This window comes from Phoenix dactylifera, chromosome 1 (genome assembly GCF_009389715.1).
Source record: "Phoenix dactylifera cultivar Barhee BC4 chromosome 1, palm_55x_up_171113_PBpolish2nd_filt_p, whole genome shotgun sequence".
Lineage (NCBI taxonomy): Eukaryota > Viridiplantae > Streptophyta > Magnoliopsida > Arecales > Arecaceae > Phoenix > Phoenix dactylifera.
Genome location: NC_052392.1, coordinates 39,783,522 through 39,802,218, shown reverse-complemented (window position 1 = coordinate 39,802,218; position 18,697 = coordinate 39,783,522). Strand labels below are relative to the sequence as shown.

General features: G+C 37.9%; 1 protein-coding gene across 5 annotated transcripts; it reads left to right on the top strand.

The window, feature by feature from the left end:
• Positions 1–53: 53 nt before the first annotated feature.
• Positions 54–17,808, top strand: LOC103706118 (probable ion channel CASTOR). 5 transcript variants are annotated; one of them, XM_039114278.1, is made up of 12 exons: positions 54–597; positions 1,403–1,474; positions 3,095–3,700; positions 5,686–5,868; positions 6,049–6,108; positions 6,747–6,950; positions 7,881–8,129; positions 11,426–11,524; positions 12,701–12,895; positions 13,023–13,115; positions 14,854–15,120; positions 17,093–17,808. In XM_039114278.1, the coding sequence occupies exons 1-12, from the start codon at positions 139–141 to the stop codon at positions 17,309–17,311; spliced, it is 2,706 nt and encodes a 901-aa protein (XP_038970206.1). In that variant the 5' UTR covers positions 54–138; the 3' UTR covers positions 17,312–17,808. The 5 variants fall into 5 exon arrangements, 4 of the variants coding, with proteins under 4 accessions (XP_038970206.1, XP_038970208.1, XP_038970212.1 ...); XM_039114280.1 differs by lacking the exon at positions 11,426–11,524 and adding an exon at positions 11,274–11,372; XR_005506428.1 differs by lacking the exons at positions 14,854–15,120; positions 17,093–17,808 and adding an exon at positions 13,330–14,122 and having other exon boundaries at positions 13,023–13,222.
• Positions 17,809–18,697: the final 889 nt, after the last annotated feature.

Sequence of the window (18,697 nt, the reverse complement as noted above, 5' to 3'; positions counted from 1 at the left end):
TAAATAAAATAAATTCTCGATCTTGGTACAGCTAATTGTGTCATATTTTCTACATCCCCGTCGCTAGATCTCGCGACAAGTTTATCGCGAATTCTGTGTACTCCCAGAACGCCCCTCGTGTGTTGGATTATTCCCAAAATGTCCCTGGACTCGGAGCCGTCCCCTCCGCCCGTCCACCGGGACTGGTTCTTCCCCTCGGCCCCCTTCGTCCACACCGCCCCCTCCGCCCGAACCCTAAACCCTAGAAGGCCCTCCGTCTTCCCCTCCACCACCAGGGCCTCCAAGCCCTTCCTCCGCGAGCCCAGGTCGCAGCGCGCGGCCCCTGGCTCCACCTTCTCCTCCCTCCCGGCCGCCGCCGGCGGAGGCGCCGTCACCACCACCTCCTCGCCGCCGCTTCCGTCGTCGATCCGCCGGAGGGATTCCAGGTACGCCGGGGTCCGCCGGAAGGTCTGCTTCGATGCGCCGACGCCAGACAAGACGGCAAGAACGGACGGCCCCCAGGCCGCCCGGGATTATAAGCCGGCGGTCAGGAAGGGCGCCGGGGTCTTCTTCGACGGCAGGGTCAGGTTTCGGTGGCCCATGGCGGTTTCCGTGGCGGTTAGTAGAAGAAATTTCGTGCAAATTGATCTTTTTAACCATCAACTCCTTTTCTACTTCTTGCCAATTGTTTTCTTATGTTTTGTTATATATATATATATATATATATATTTGTTGTTTTTTTTCATTCTCGAAGAAGTGCATGTTTCACCCGGATCTTTGTTCATAATGGTCCGGAACAATAGTATCATTGGGGTAGATACACTATTTACCATCCGGAAAGAGGTAAAAACGGAGTCTTTGTCTTTCCTGGATTTATTATCTATTAAGGACCGAGAAATTTGATCTGTGCTGTCAGATTTCTTGGGACGTGGGGAATTCATTGGTAATATTTTTGTTTCTTATTTGCGGCAAAATCTAATGCATGGCACAGCTGTTGTTCGATCATGAAGCTAAAACATTGGCAGTTTGAACAAAAATTGCCACTTTTCTGGTTTTTTAAAGTTCTGCAGAATTTGTACCGAATTTGCTAATGTTTAGTTTTCTATTTTCCCACTTGACTGATTAATCATCTACTTGACTTTATGATTCAATAACATGACCTGAAATTTGCTCCTTTTTTCTTAGATTTATCTGCAGAATTTTGTGCATGTTGCAGAATTTATTGAATATTCAGTGTAGTCGAAATTATGGTTCAACTCATGATAAGTTTTCTGTGATCTTGTGGAGAGTGAATTATGTTGGATTGATTAATCTCCTAACTACGTTGAAACATATTATTTTTCATCATTTGCCAAATATATGTTAACTGCAGTATTTACAAATTATATTTATGTTGTTTTACATGCAACCTGGTTTCTTGCAGATTATCGTCACCTGCTTCACTTCTCTCCTTCACAAAAACTTTTCATTACATAACCAACTTATAGTTTTGCAGGTAAAGTAACAACATCTACTGGCTATGTTCCTTATGTCTAGTTTATCAAATGCGATTAATTGCCATAACAACTGAAATAGATATGGCATGATGGATCCTCATGGCTTAGATGGATATCAAGGAATGAGAAATCTTGATGTTTTTATTGCATAAATATATTGTTGTGTTCTTGTGAACTTGAATGTACTTACATTTCCCTTTCCATGATGATTTGATATGGAATTGGCTATACCAATAATTAGCTTCACTTTCTGGCCTCTAGATTGTTGCCATGGTTCTTACATTCTGGAAAACCAAAGTCCTGGTTTTCTCTCCCCCACTTTAGATGGTTGTAGTCTAAGTGCAAATATGTGGAACATCAATCATTCAGTTATAAATACAATTTATTCAAAAAAAATAACTTAAAAGATCAGTGTTGCTAAAAAGGATAAACACAACCCTCCTTAAAGCCAGTATATACAATGTCATTAACCTCATCCAGGATTTCCTTCAGCTTAATTGTTATGTTGGAAAATGGGGGTTGAACCATATGATATTTCAAATCCACAGCAGGCGTAGTAGTTGCCTGCAAGAAAATATACGTACAAGGTTTGCCGAACCAGTCAGCAATGTACGTACCGAGTGTATTGTACCATACCGGTGTATCAGTATGTTCCGCCATCTCATACTGTACCGCATATTGATATTGTAATAGAATGGTACTAGTACGGGATCTGATACCGAGACGGCAAACCTTACATATAGATTTGTTTTCCTCTCTCCAAATATGACTGATTTGGAACCTATGCATTCCATAAATCAATTACCATATTTGAGATAGTTTGCACTCAGCATCTTACATGGACTTATACTTTGGCCTATGTATTCCATGGAATGCTCAAGTTCATCTCCAAACTTATGCAAGCAAACTGGTACACCTCCTCCATGCAGGGGGGTGTTTCTAGATTCAAATCTTGACGGTGTTGGTTTCCAAGTATTTGATTTTGGTTGTTCTAATGCTTTCACCATTATACTAAAAAAAACAAAAAAAGAAAGAAAGAAAGAAAAGAAAAACTCTGATTGTATGCAAGAACTAGAAATGCCTGGCAAAGAGCATTACTTTGGATCAGCAAGTGCTTCTTTTAACTTATGAATATGTTGTGGAGAGGAGGCACCAAACTTAAAAACAATATCACTTTTATGGTCCTATCAAAACCCACCATCCTGAAGCAATAACTAGAGAGAGCCATCTGAATTCAGCTTAATCTGTTCATCCTCAAAATTTTCCAATAGAGAGTTCAAATTGACAGTAAAATGAAGGCTTTGCAGCCATTCAACTGAGCAAAGGAATCTTCTATAATTTTTTGAACAAATGCATTATGAATTTTTGATGTACTTAAATGGCTTTTATTCAATACTATAAATGGAATCATTCTTGTGCTTGCATGTTTTCATGAATCATTTTCCCACAGGAAAAGGGAAGGGAAGCTAATTTTTTTTATAAAATTTATTTAGGTAACTTCCAGAGATGCCATTCTTACACCTGATTGTTATCCAGTATGAGAAAAAAATATATAGATGCGAAAATGTCATTTGGTCTATTCACAGATAGTTTTTACTTGATATGTTTTTGTTTTACAGGACCAGCTGTCCATGCTCAATGCAAGACTACAGGCATGTGATATATTTCCTCCATTGGAAAGCAGCAATATTGTATCACAAGAGGGTGATCATATACTAAATAGGAAACTAAAAAATTCTGCTCTGTTCTTTTCACTTGCTGTGCTGTCCATTGCACTCATTACTTTTAAACACATTGACAACATTTCAAGGCTAAGGATGCCAGCAGATACTGAGGCGGTTTCTCTTAGCAAGGAGTTGGCATACCGAGTCGATGTATTTTTGTCAGTGCAACCATATGCTAAGCCGTTGGCTTTATTTCTTGCAACTTTTCTTCTTATATGTCTTGGTGGTCTGGCACTCTTTGGTGTGACAGATGATAGCTTAGCAGACTGTCTGTGGTTATCTTGGACTTATGTTGCCGATTCAGGCAATCATGCAAATTCAGTTGGTATTGGCCCCAAGTTAGTTTCAGTTTCTATCAGTTTTGGTGGAATGTTAATATTTGCCATGATGCTTGGGCTTGTCTCTGACACGATCTCTGAGAAGTTTGATTCTTTGAGGAAGGGCAGAAGTAAAGTCATAGAGAAAAATCACACACTAATCCTTGGCTGGAGTGATAAATTGGTAAATTTAGATTTTACTTTTCTTGCATCTTTTATATAGTTATTTTCCCTTCTTTTGTGAGTACTAAATACTACCGGCAGTTCTCTGAAACATCATACATTAACACTGTTTCATTTTCTGTGGAGTTTAAATAACTCTGAGAGCCAAAAAAATTTATGACATTCTTGTTGTGAGCAATGTTAACAGCAATCTTACTAGTTCTTAAACAAGATACCAGCATTCTGAAACAAGAAAGTTCACTAGAAATCAGGCACGCTCACACATGCACACACACACACACACACAGAGAGAGAGAGAGAGGCAGTAGTTCAGGGTTCCCGTGGATGAGAAAAATCATTGATGTGAGTGATTTTTTCTAATTTCAACTTCTTTTTTTTTTTGTCAAAAACGTCTGGTAAACTACATGTTCCTTGCATCATGAAGTTCAGCTCAGCATCTGCATGATGAGAACCAAATGCTTGAATACTGTCAAGAATCTGGGAGCAAAACTATTATGCATGCTTTGTTTGATGATATTAGGAAGTAGCTAACCAATCAAACATCACTCCTCTTCTTTCTCTCACAGATTTTAGGAAAACCATGACCATAACTGATGCACCTTGCCCAAGCCATTTGGATCATTAATTATGATGCCATCTGTGCTTTCTAAAATCCAAACCTCAGCAAGTCGACATCCTCAGCTAATGAAGCTTGTAATTCCTTTTTCTACATCTTGCTTTTGTTAATTCTCCTCTCCTGATTTCTAACCCTTCGATGCACCATAAATTTTTCACCCAATTGAGGACCCCTCAATCTCAACATAAATGTAATAATGAATGAATTAATCAACAAATAAAGGTTCTTTTTCATTCACGTGTACCCCTTTCACTATCCTTTCTATCCTGTTTTTAAAGTGAGATGGCTTATATGGATTTTAATTTATAATAGAGGATTTATTCTCATATTTCCTCACTGCTTTCCTTCTGTTCTGTTTCTAGAGCGAAGTAAGGCTCTTTAGTTACTTTAAAGAAGTTTGGCAGTTTTATTGGCTCTGTTTTACCCATACATGACACCATCCTGGGCCTCCTGGCTAAATTCAGCCCTGAATGTAGGTGAATTAAAGTAGACTAGTTGTCTTTAGGCCAATGCATCTTTTTGAAGGAACCTTTTATGCTTAACAAGCAATCTTTGATAACCATTATTCTAGTAAAAATCCTTTCAAAAGATTATACTGTTATCAAAAGATTATACGGTTAGGCTGGGATATAAATTTGCAGAAAAATATTTTAAATGCAGAAAAATTATACAGATAAAATGATTGTTAAAACAGGATGTAGATTTTTGGACTAAGTAACATTATTGAATTGAAACTAATACTGCAATTTTTTGGACAAAATCACCTATTTGAAAATTTCAAATACAAGAACAGCATCTTTTTACCCCTACCTGTTAGTAGTTTTTTTAGAATCAGTGTTTACATTTATAGGTGATCTACTTATTTATTGACAAGTGTCTATATGATTTTGTATCTATATGTTTATTAATATGGAATCTTTTGCAGTGTCATTTACTTCATTTTATGATCTCTATTATTCAGGAACCATGCACCGTGTCCAGAAACCTACATGAAATGATTGTTAATCAGCAGTCCGACCCACCAAATCTTTTACTTTACAATCTACCAAAATATTTCCGATAACATGCTTTTTGCTTCTCTCTGGCACTGAGATTTTGCCCCTGCATGTGGTTGTTACAGATGACTATATAGCTATTTTCCAAGAACGATAGTTTAAGATTTTCACATCTTTCTTCTTAAAAGATGGGAAATGTCATGATTTGGATCTCTTCAATTTTTATTTAAAGCCTATGCACAAGGCATGCATATGGCATTTGATAGTTGATTTTTTGTGCTAAAGCTGTAAGTAAAATTATTAGTAGATGGCATTTGTATGTATATCTGCTAACATTGCTATTTTCATAATTTAATGCTTCTAATGGGAGAGCAGGGTTCTTTACTGAATCAACTTGCAATAGCCAATGAGAGTTTGGGTGGTGGCACTGTAGTGGTGATGGCTGAGAGGGACAAGGAGGAAATGGAACTAGATATTTCCAAAATGGAGTTTGACTTTAAGGGAACATCTGTCATATGCAGAAGTGGAAGTCCTCTAATTCTTGCAGATCTGAAAAAGGTCTACCTATTTTCTTGAAGTCTTGACCTCAATTTCTATCGTCAATTTCAATAGTTGATGAAAATTTTTTCCTTTAAAACAATATGACTATACTTAGTTGAAATTTATGATGCTGATTAATGATTTTCATTTTCTGCTATGCAAATTTGTTTGCTGAATCAAGTGTCTATTATTAAATAGGTTTCTGTTTCGAAGGCTCGTGCAGTGGTGGTCTTAGCTGAAGATGGAAATGCAGACCAGGTATTGTTTTGGCCAAGGATTATTGTGCCGGAACCGGGGCCCGGACCGGTTGCCCGGCGGCACAGGTTGGTATGCCCCTGTGCCGTTCCGTGCCGGGCCAATACTGACACAGTAGAGGGGGCAGGGGAGAGGGAGGACGGGAAAGAAGAAGAGAGAGAGAAGGGGGAGAGAGGAGGGTGGCGGAGGCCGGCGAGCCGCACGGAGGAGGGGCTCCGCCTCCGGTTTCCCTATTTCGTTCGAAACAGGGGTCCTGGAGGGGCCATTTTTTAATTTCGAGATTTTTAAATGAAGTCGAAATTAAAAAGGGATCCCCATTGAGACCCCTGTTTTGAACGAAATAGAGAAACCGGAGGCCGAGCCCCTCCTCTGCACGGCCGGCTGGCCTCCGCCGGCCGGCCTCCACCTCTCTCTCTGCTTTCCTCTCCCTCTTCCTCCCTCCTCCTCCCTCCCCCGCTCTCTCTCTTATTCCCTCCTTCCTTCTCCTCCCCCTTTATTGTTGGTTTCTCGTTTCGGTTGCCGGAACCCTTCCCGTTCGCCTTCGATACGCCCCAAACCGGGCAGTTCGAGATTATTCCACTGACCATTGTGAAATTTATGTCTAAAGAGTTACTTATCACTTTTGCACCTGATGATTACAGAGTGACGCACGGGCATTGCGAACTGTTTTAAGCTTGACTGGAGTTAAAGAAGGATTAAGTGGACATATAGTCGTAGAATTGAGCGATCTTGATAATGAAGTCCTAGTTAAACTAGTTGGTGGAGATCTTGTTGAAACTGTTGTTGCTCATGATGTGATTGGTCGCCTTATGATACAGTGTGCTCGACAACCAGGTCTTGCTCAGGTCAATTTCAGATAATGTAACATAGTTGTTTTTTTCCTGTCTTTTGTTGACATGAAACTTCATTTGTGTTTTTTATTTTGGTTGGATTGCCTTGCATAGTTGGGCGGTTTTCTTGCTTACCTAATGCATCCTTTGGATGCAGTCATCCCCTTGAGTTTGCTGATCTACCTTCCAGTTTATACTCACTTTTTCAATTGAGCTTAGGTTAGGGATGTTTTGGATTCCAGGATGCTCTCTTGCTCTTTTCTTGCTTTCCTTGGTCTCCTTTTAAGGAAGGTTTTGTTTTTTTTTCCTGCCTTCTCGTGCTCACCAAATATTCAGAACCTGATTTATTGAGTTGTATTTCTCGCATTGTTAGTTTCTTCTTTGCCTTCTTTTGCCATCATAGGAGTCCGACTTGCATAATAATGCTGTTCGCAGTTGCTATTCTAACTTGAACGTTTAGCTTACAAGTGTAGGCATCTGGATTGGATTGTTTGTTGCGAAGCTAAATATCAATATAGTGTTCTCTTACATACCTTTTTGTGGATACTTCTCGTGAGTTAGAAATTGCAAAAGTAGTAGTGTGCTTTCAGATTTTAGAAGTGAAGAAGAGAACTTTTGCCATGTTCATTTTCAAGAGGTCATTATCTTGCTTGGTAATTATTAACAACATTTCATGTGCTTGTAAACATCGTAGTTTTTTGTCTATCTGAGATGTAACATTGCTGTACCTCTTTGCCTTTCTCAATTAAGGCAATGAAAAAATGGGCCCATACAAGGTGAAACAAATGAATCGAGTCTTCATATTGAAATTAATATATAGTGATCTAATCACAAGTGTAGTTTTTAGGTCAGATTTGTTTTACTTTTATGAACAAAAGATATCATTTTGTTTTTGGTTGATTCTTTTTATTTTCCCTAGCCTAATCATTTAATAGGTTTTGACAGATCTGGGAAGATATCCTTGGGTTTGAAAACTGTGAGTTTTACATCAAAAGATGGCCCCAGTTGGATGAAATGCAATTTGAAGATGTATTGATCAGCTTTCCTGATGCCATACCTTGTGGAATAAAAGTGGCATCTTCTGGAGGAAAGATCATTTTGAATCCTGATGATTCCTATGTTCTTCAGGAGGGTGATGAAATACTTGTAATTGCAGAAGATGATGATAGTTATGCCCCAACTACATTGCCCATGGTGAATTCCTTTTCTTTTTTAGATAATCAATACTTTGTAGAAATGTTTCAAGTCATCTTTGATTGCGTATTAGCTACTCTTTCAATTTTTTCTGCGAGAAAATTTGCTGGAGTTTAGATCATGTAACAATCCCTAGCTTGTGGAATGCATAACATTATTGCCTCTTCATCAGGCTATTGCATATGCTTGCATTCATCCATTTGATTCCCAATATTATGTATCTGTGCATAGGCTTAATATTCAAAATATCCTACCCTGGGACCTTAATTGTTTATTAACTTAGTCATAATCAGTTCTTTTCAATGTTGTTATTGTTTAGGAGGTCTGGCAATATTCACCTAGTGTGCAGAACTTTTATAGATGGTTAAGTTCACCTTGCAATCTATGTTAATTTCCTTCTAAGTTAACCTCTTAATCTATGCTTCTTAATTTTCTTTCATTTCGACTTTTCGAGTCTGTAACCGTATCATTGTACTTGCCTGTGCATTTAATCCACAACATGCTTACCTCACAGATCACAATTATACATATTATGGCAGGTTAGTTTATTTTTAACTGTTAACAGAAGATTACTATTTTTATAATTGTTATTTGACACGATTAAATTTAGCTTGATTCCTCTAAATGCACACTGTAATGGGCCACTGAAGTTGCAAATGGTGACATGGCATTGCAATTCTCTTTTCACACTGACCGACCATGATTACATGATAATATGGAGGCATTCAGCGCTTCTAGCATATGTCAGGTCTAACATGTGATGGCAGTTGATTCATTTGGTTTTATATTCTGCACATACATTCATTCATACTTTCATCTGTTACTACTTTTGGTTTTTTTCAAGGATGTCATGGCAGATTTCTCTGGACACCTTAACATTTTACTCATGCTATGCTTTTGGGCAATAGATTCTTAGGAAGTGGGATACTCTGTTGAGAATGCACTGTATTAAAATTGGGAGGACAAATAAGTTAACTACTTTGTGAAAAAAAAAATTCAATATCAATCCCATTGACGTGATAAAGAGCAGTAGAACATATAAAAATCACTTGAGAAGAAGGCATTATGGTGGGTGCTTGAATATCTGACTCGGTGTTACTGTCTCATTAACTCTTTATTGGATGTGATGGGAACTAAATTGGCAACCTGGCCCTCTTGGCGAGGGGGTACTGTGCAATGAATTGTTGGATAGTTGAACTGTCAAGTGGGTAACAATATATAAACAGGCGAAGCTCTGTATGTGTTCATCTTTTATCTATACATCTGATGGTCTTATATTGCATATGAATAATTACCTTGCTTCTGCAAATGCCATGCCTTCGATTAGCTGGGATTTTGACTCCTGGAAGGCTGCATGCACAATCAAGCAGAAGGAAGCTAAAATGATGGGAAATTCCTTAGAAGAAAAATGGTATCAGGCACCAGTCTATTCCCCGCTGGTTCCCGGCCCTAAATATTATCCCGCTAAAGCACTAAGCCCGCATGACAATAGTCTCTATGAAGTGGAAACAAAGTTTCTAACCCGGATTCATTTAAACTATATTGTAGAATTTGAGATTTATAGTGTGTCGACCATCATTTTAAAAGTCCCAATGGGCTATGGTTCAAGTATCTACAACCAGTTCATTTGAATTGCAGTTTTCTTGACTACCCCATCGATGTGTTGGTGTGGTTCTCCATCGAGATTCAACCTATATTAAGAGGTCCCATCTGGCTGGAGGTGTTGTTGCTGCACTTGTCCAAACTGTCTTGATTGGTTGGCTCCTAAGTTTCCTCCACTGCACTTGTTTCCAACACTCTCTCCTAGTATAAGCGCATGCATGCATCTCAATATCCTTGACTTTGCTTCTAACTTTATATGCTCATGGGCCCTTATTGCTGCCTCAACATTCTAGTTCATTTAATTAAGCTGGCTTATTATTGGTTTATGAAAATATAACTCAGTTATAAATTACAAACATATAACACTGCCAAGATGCATCTGCGCTGAATCCTCTGCCGTTAATTGTTTTTATTGAATCCATATTATTCTTTCTGAAGATAGGATATTCACTTAAGTCAAGGGTTGTGAACAAATCCTTGGGAGTTGGGATAGTACTTTTGTCCCCAATTAACCTGATGTCATTACTTCATCCTTTTTTTCAAGGCATTGTTAATGGTTTGTTGTGCAAAATTTCATCTCAATCAAGGATTGCTATGTCATAACTGGAGCCCGGACTGGTTGTCTGGCGGCACAGGTTGGTACGCCCCTGTGTTGTTCTATGCCAGGCCCGTACCGACACAGTAGTGGAGGCGGGGGAGAGGGAGAATTGGAGAGAGAAAAAGAGGGAGAAAGAGAGAGAAGGGGGAGGGAGGGAGAGAGAGGGTGGCGAAGGCCGGCGAAGGGCCAGGGAGCTGCGCAAAGGGGCGGAGGAGGGGCTCTGCTCTGGTTCCATAAGGGTCTCGAAGGGGGCCCCTTTTTATTTTCGAAATTTTTAAGTAAAGTCGGCAAGGCCGCCACCCTTCCTCTCTCTTCCTTTCCCTTCCTCTTCTGCTCTCTCTCTCTCTCTTTCCTCTCTTTCCTTCTCCTCCTCCATCATCCCGGTTTTTCGTTTGGTTGCCAGAATCGTCTCGGTCCACTATCGGTACGGCTCGGTGCGCCCCAAACCAGGTAGTTCGGGACGATTCCGTCGACCGTAATCTCAATCTATATGTGCACATATTTAATGTAACTCTGACTCTATGGTTCTACGACCCATATTAGTGTATAGAAGTTTTCACACTTTATTTTCTAACCAAGATTGTTGAAAACTAGTGAACCAGGAATAGGTGTTCCTCCTACATTCAATGGTACAATTGCATTCTAAATTTCTAATTAAATTTCACTCATACTTTTTTTTGCTTTGTTCGTAATGAGGTCCTGAACTACATGCCTAAGGAATGCATATGCCAAAAGGATTTCTTGTATCAATAGGGATCCAAGATTGCAAGAAAAAAAATTAAAACCTATTATCAAGTTTGACTAAGAAAGAAAAATAAACAGAGGGCAACCTAGCTTGTCCATTCTATAATTTACTCTTGTCAATTTGATCCCACTGAAACTATAAATACATAAAATGTACCACTACTAGAACGTACAAAAGCATAATCAATTTTATCATTCAGGTCAAAGATGAAGTGTACATAGACATTGTCCGGCCCGCAAGAAAGCCCCAGAAGATTTTACTTTGTGGATGGCGACGGGATATAGATGACATGATAGTGGTGAGTTCTTACTTCGAAGCCCCTAATACCCTCTCTTTTTATTAATTATGCAGGTCCATAGAGGATATCTTCCCAAAGATTTTATTGTTCCAAAGTCTCCAGAAAGGATACTTTTTTGTGGTTGGCGGCGAGATATGGAAGATATGATTATGGTAACATTATAAGGAATTCAATATGATAGTTGCACCGTTTTTTATTTGAATTCTGTGGTCATAGGTGTCTCAGTGGTTACCTGGGAGTTTGCTCACCCTAGATCAGGAAACCTTTTGATTCAGTGTCAGATAAGAGGCTTGTTTTGCTGACTACTCAGAACAACCAACAAAGAAACTCGGTTACATAGAGATAGTAGATCCTCTGAGCAACCAAAAACAAAATTCTCCCATAATATAATATATTCTTTGCATAAATGACCGTGATAACCTTTTGTAAAATGCATTTGACATGTTCTGCATTTCTTATGTAAGATTCATTGAAGACAAGCTAGTTTTCTTATTGCAGATTTCTGTGTGTTTTCATCGTATGTTCTTTTATTGCCATTGTTTATCTTCTCTTCTGTTCCTTTTAGCCCATTTTTTTTACAGAGGAAGTTTTATCCATGTGTTGGCATATCTTCCAAAAGTTCTCTTGGAGATTGTTTAATTTGTTCTCATATTCTTTTTTAAAAAATACAATTTTCACTTGTTGAAAATCAAAAGTGCGTCTTTCCTGCCATTAGCGAAATTGCTACTTGTAGATTTTCTGGGTCATTGCTAGTGGGAACTCAACTATCTGAGCTTCTTAACATATGAGTTGACACAAATGTGGCAAAATCAACCTTGGGCTGACTAAATTCCATGATATACTGATAAGGTAATGTCTCTGCTATTGTAATGCCAATTATTGGGTTGTATTTGGACTGTTCTTCATTTTCCCTAAAAGCTTTTCTGAATTACAAAAATCCAGAACGCCTCATAACTGATATAAATAATATGTAATCTTTGTAAAATTAAATCTATTGCTTTTTTATGGCCTCCAACAACTCAATATATACGTAAGGTATATCTTTATACACTTATCCTACTCCAAATAGTTCCCTTAGACCAACAATAAAAATTGTTAAAAAATTGAAAATGTTTAAAAATAAAATAAATTACTTTGACTTTCTATTCAAGTTTTTTTACTGTTGCTTCAATATATTAGCAGATTTGAACTATACTCCATGGTTCTTCTTGCAGCTAAATATAGACTCGGTTATGACAATATAAATTATTCCAGGTTACTTGAAGGTCGAAGATGTTGTACAAAAGCAAATTCCAGCATTAATTCAATCGTAAAATACACTGTTTCAGGTATTGGATGCTTTTCTTGCACCAGAATCAGAATTGTGGATGTTCAATGATGTGGCTGAGAGTGAGAGGGAAAAAAAGCTAATTGATGGTGGTCTGGACTTCAGTCGATTAGAAAACATAACTCTGGTCAACCGTGAAGGAAATGCTGTCATCCGCCGGCACTTGGAGAGCCTCCCACTAGAATCATTTGATTCTGTAAATTACTTGAATCAGTTTGTGCATTAAACTGCTAATTTTAAGTCTTAGGTGGAATTGCTGCAATCTTTCATGATTGGTAGTTCAGTATATTGAATTAATCTCATTTGCGAAAAACATCATGCAGATTTTGATTTTGGCTGATGAATCTGTGGAAGACTCTGCAATTCAAGCTGATTCAAGATCTCTTGCAACATTACTGCTAATCAGAGATATTCAGGTTCACGATTGAATTTCTATTAGCTTTCAGTGGGAATTATCTGTTGTGTGAATATATTTCTTCAAGGCTGCTCTGTCATCACTCTGCATGTTACAAAGGTTAATAAAGTAACGTTGTTTTCTTCCGATTGGTATACCTTTCTCCGAGCAGTTCACTTTGCAAAATATGCATGATTTCTTCATATGCCCCTTTCCATTTTGTTTGGTTTCTGCAGTTCTGTGCTTAAGTCAAGAAATGTTCGAGTGTGACCATGTGAATCAGCAGGGATTCTTCTGCAGTACTATCATTTGTTATGTTACTTGGACACTCCATTTTAAGGTTTCTGAACGTGTTGGCAGTTGGCACTTTTAGACACTTGGACAAGGTTGGATGACACAAGACAGCTGGACATTCATCTTAGTGTCCTGCTGACATTAGCAAAAAGTGCTGACAGTTGGTACTTTTTTGTAGTGTTATGCAACAGACTCTTTGTTTCAAGTGCTGAACACTTCATCCAAAGTTTTATTATGTTTTTAACGTAAGCGATCTTGGTTATGGAACAATTTAAGCTGAAGTCTCATCGTGTTTTAGTGTAAAACCATCACTGTTGGTTATCTATTTAAGTGTCCTATCCAAAGTTCGCCGTATCGGTACCGGACCCCATACCAGTGCCACACTAGCATAGTGTTGGTACGGTATGGTATGCGATACATCTGGCGTAACGAGTGTCAGTACGTCACCGGTACCAAACCGATACGGTGCAGTACGTTCGGTACCGTCCTATTCGGTATGGTACGGCATACTATGGTCGTATCACATCTTCAGTAAGCTGAAATAGACCTAATGAATAACTTAAACAAATTGCAAACTCATATCAGGGCTATTCTATTATTTTATTTGTTAGATAGTGTACTTCTCTCTCTTCCCCTCTCCCCCTTATTCTTCTTTTAATGTAAGCATCCAAGCATTGACTTGTATACATTGATACATGCATATATACATATATGCATCCATGTATATATATATATATATATATATATATATATATATATATATATATATGTAAGCAAGGTTCGCCGTACCGGTACCGAACCCCGTACCGGTGCCGCACTAGTATAGGCGTACCGAGTGTCGGTACGGTACCGTACGCTCGGTACCGACCGTACCGACATTGGTGTACCGATACCGGTACCCATCGGTACGGGTACGGTACGCTCGGTACCGACCGGTACCGACCGGTACAGCGAACCTTGTATGTAAGTCTATCTCTGTATCCTTCCCCATTCGTCTTTTCCTCTAATATTTGATTATATATCTAAAACTTCAAGTTGCAAAAATAAACGCCCATTACATATTTATATTAATCTGTACACATGCCTGTGAAGTTTGTATCAATCTAGCTAATGTTACTTTCTTAGTTTCCAAAAGTTTTTTAAAAAAAGTTATATTGTTCCCATAAGACAAGAAATAGAAAAAAAGATAATTGCAGTCAATTGTATTGATAGTATTTGTTGTATAAGAGGTTACAATAAAATAGAACCGGTTGTTTGTGAATATTTGTGGATGAATTTCAGAAATAGAATTTTTGTCAAAAGTTTGTCTGGCTTAGAGTTTGATTGCCAGTGCAAGTGTGCAGCTGTACATTAATATCATTAGTTTTTTTGTGGAAAAAGCTCTAGAATTTCTCAGATATTATTCTGCAGTTAGATATCTAAATCTTGAATTTCAACAAAAACATACTTTGAAAATTTTGTTATAGGCAAAACGACTTCCTTATAAGGAAGCTATGGTCTCCCATGTTCACCGAGGAAGTTTCTCCCAAGGTTCTTGGATCGGAGAAATGCGGCAAGCATCTGATAAATCCGTCATAATCAGTGAAATTCTGGATCCTAGGACGAAGAATTTATTGTCCATGTCAAAAATTAGTGATTATGTCTTATCAAATGAATTGGTGAGCATGGCATTAGCAATGGTTGCAGAAGACCGGCAAATAAATGATGTGTTGGAAGAGCTTTTCGCTGAAGAGGTACAATCATTTTCGGATGATATTATGATAAAACTAGATTGCTTAGTTTTCTTTAAATAGATAATTTCAATATATTAGCAAAAAGTTACTTGCTGATATTGTGAAAACATCTATTCTTGTTGCTGTCATTCTCAAAGTTCAAATGAATATGACTTTGATGTCCAGAAGACTAGCTCAATATAACATCATGATGCATGAAACTGAAACATTTGCTGGTCCAGTTACAGTAACTCGGACTTAACTTTTGTGTCTAAATGATATCTATAATAGATGCATATGCAGGCTCAAACAAACACACATGCTTAGTTGACAATCATGTTCTTTGATGATGCTTTACATGACACTGAAGATTTTCCCAGTATTTGTTAAGGAACTGTATAACTAAATGTTCGGTAGATGCTAGATCATATAGACATTGGAAGACCTTTAAAATGACAAAGTTCATGAAAGGGTTTTCATAAATGAAAATGTTTATGTATTTCCTAGAAGTACCTAATCTTCATACTCTCTAGCTCTTGGATGCAACATGGGTTGCATTCTTGATTACTAGCTTCGTTTTGTGCCGTGGTTTAAATGCCTACTTATGTGAGATTTGCGCCAATTTAAGAGTTTTGCAATGATAATACACTTTATTTTGCTTTATTTACCAATATAGTAGTCAAATAAGAACATCAATCACAAGTTCTAACTTAATAGGCTTTAATGCTTTTGGATCTTTCTTTTTCTTTCTTTCTAAGAGGTGCTAACCTTGAGAATCAGGCTACACTAAATGAAATGTATGCAGAGAAGCTAAAATGACATATAGAAGTGTTAGATGATGTTTTATCAAGAATGAATGCTGTAAAGGATCAGGGCTATCTCACCTTTGGATTTAGCTTTAAGATCCAACTATTACCCTTCAAAGCTTTTTTTTTTTCTCCTTTTGGGCTACATTTCTTCTATATACCGAGTGCCCCCTAAGGAAGGCTCTTAAGGAGTCATGGAACCCTAACTAACTACTTGAAGTATGACATAGTTGTGAAGATTGCTTAACCAGGCATCTTATAAGTCTGCCAAGGCACTTTAAGATGAGGGGCTTGCCATGAACCTCGAAGATTTGTTGGCTGCAAGGAAGACCAACCTTCTTGGATACATGAGTTTAAGCTTGTATAAGTACCCTGATTTCCATTGTCACAAAAATGTTTAACGAGAATTTCTAACTTGTTCCATGAAAAGTATAATGAAGAATCAAATATGATACAGAGAAGAGTAGGCAAAGAATTAGAACTTGAATCCGCTAACTAGATATCAAGAAGTCTAACCCCAATTGCATGCCTGAAGAAAACAAAGGGTGAAAGATATAAATAATAGTAATGTTGACACAAACAAATTGTTAGAGTTCAAGGAAAATAACATCAATAAAATATTATTGCACAGGATCCCAAAGAATATTGATGTTTCTAGGCCTTGCATCTAACTTGTCATGTTTTGGACTGGTAAAGCAGACAGCCGGACAAAGCTAACAAAGCCAAATGTTCTAGGAGTTCAAAAATGGGAAGGAGGATATGACACCTCTAGGAGAACAACCACCCAAAGCATGTGAAGGCATTTGATTGATAAATTTCGAGCAATTAGACTAGCATCCCTCCAAAAATGCTAATGAAGTTTTGTGTCAATTTGCAATGCAGAAACAATTTCTGATATATTATTCTTATGCCGAGTAATCCCATTTGTTGCTTACACTGGGAATTAATTTATAATACCATGTTAAAGAAAGAAAATTTGGAATCTCAGTATATCAATCACATTATTTGTTCCAACATACAAAACAAGCACAACTTCCTGCGAAGAAAAGAAAATAAAACATCCAGGCCAGCCTTTCTTATGATTGTTAAGTCACCATAGCTAAACACTAATTAGTTCACATTTTTTATTGATATTCTCTTTCATGATTCTCAATCATAATGTATGCACCTGAACACCTTTGGAACAGGGAAATGAATTGCAGATACGACCGGCTGATCTTTACCTTCATGAGGAGGAAGAGATGAATTTTTATGAAATAATGGTGCGTGCCAGACAGAGGAAAGAAATTGTAATCGGCTACCGTCTTGCAAATGCTGAGCAAGCCATTATCAATCCGCCAGACAAAAGCGTACAGCGTAAATGGTCTTGCAAGGATGTTTTTGTTGTCATTGCTGAGAAGGAATGAGATGATTTTGTTTAATGCCTCATGAATAAGAGTGACTTATTAAAGTGGAGAGAAAGGAATCCAGAAGTAGAAGCATGACGACTAAAGAATTTATGCAGATCTCTCGAGTAATTCACGATTCAGTTTGCTGCTGAAGGTAACTTTCATATCAGCAGATGAATTACAGTGCGCAAAATGCATGTACATATTGTGCAGGTTGAGTGGGCTCATGGCTAAAGCGGTAATTCTTGCACCCAAAGCGGTAAAAACATAGCTGCTTGATTGTGTGCATCAATCGAATATCCGTGAACAGGCACTTACTTTTTTCATTTTTGTACAAAAGAATCTGTATGCTGAAAACGAGATTGGGCATGCCATGTAAATTGGCAGGATAGAGTTTACAGATCCTTGAAATGCTGTAAAGGTCTGTCACAGTTTGTGGGGAAGGTGAAAATGAATATAATAATTTTTTCTCCAAAACAAAGAAAATGTCAAATTCAATTTTCCAGTTTAGTGCATTTGTTTCCTCTGTCTGGATCTACTTCTGATGCACAGTTCCCTTGATTTGTTTCTTCGACTGGTGAGCATTTTAATGGCTGTTGGTGACTTGGTTCCCATCTTTGCTGAATTTGAAAAATTTTTAAGCTAGCTGGATGAGGTTATTTCCTGTAAGATACTAATTGAGAAGGAAATGTAGTGTTTGTTCGGCCATAAATTTTTTCAGTGTGTCGCCACTCGCCAATCCTCTTAGTTTTGGCTAAAAAGATCTCACATTTCATGAATTTAATTTCATATCCACGAGCATATATTGTTCTATATGACGTAGTGTACATGCTCCCTAGAAGGTGGATTGCATGTCGCAGCTGATGTTCATATTAGTCATGGTAGGTGGGCAATTCATTTCCTGCAGCGTAACAATCTCCACCAGAATTGCATGGGAAGGTGAATTTTCAATTCCCGTAGAACATTTGAGGCATGCAAAAGCCAGCAATTTTCAATGGATGTGTTCGATCAAATTGCTTCCTGGCTGAGGATTTGGATCTGGAACGATCCTTTACTCTTGGCCAGCTCTAAAATTTATTGGTTGCGTTGCATTGTTTGGGTTCCAGTCATTTCTTTTTGCTAGGAAGGTGAAGAGATTCTAAACCTCTGCTTTGGCTTGGGTAGGTGCAGGTCTAATATGGGTTGCTTATGGGAATGAAGCATTATCTTTCACTCCTAAAAGAAAGAATATATAATATAGTATTAGCTACAAAATAAATAATATAATATTAGATTGTTGGGAACCATCAAATCGCTAAATAACTCCCAAGTCTTCAACCCTCAACCAAAAAATTGCAGAAATCAATTTGGTTTCCTTCCCTCCGATCTGAATATGGTTGCAAAATGCCCAATAACTTGCAATTA

Coding starts and splice junctions, on each gene's coding strand:
- LOC103706118 (XM_039114278.1), top strand. CDS start 139: ATGTCCCTGGACTCGGAGCCGTCCCCTCCGCCCGTCCACCGGGACTGG. Junction 8,130..11,425: donor CCCCAACTACATTGCCCATG/GTGAATTCCTTT, acceptor TTAATTATGCAG/GTCCATAGAGGATATCTTCC. Junction 13,116..14,853: donor TGCTAATCAGAGATATTCAG/GTTCACGATTGA, acceptor ATTTTGTTATAG/GCAAAACGACTTCCTTATAA.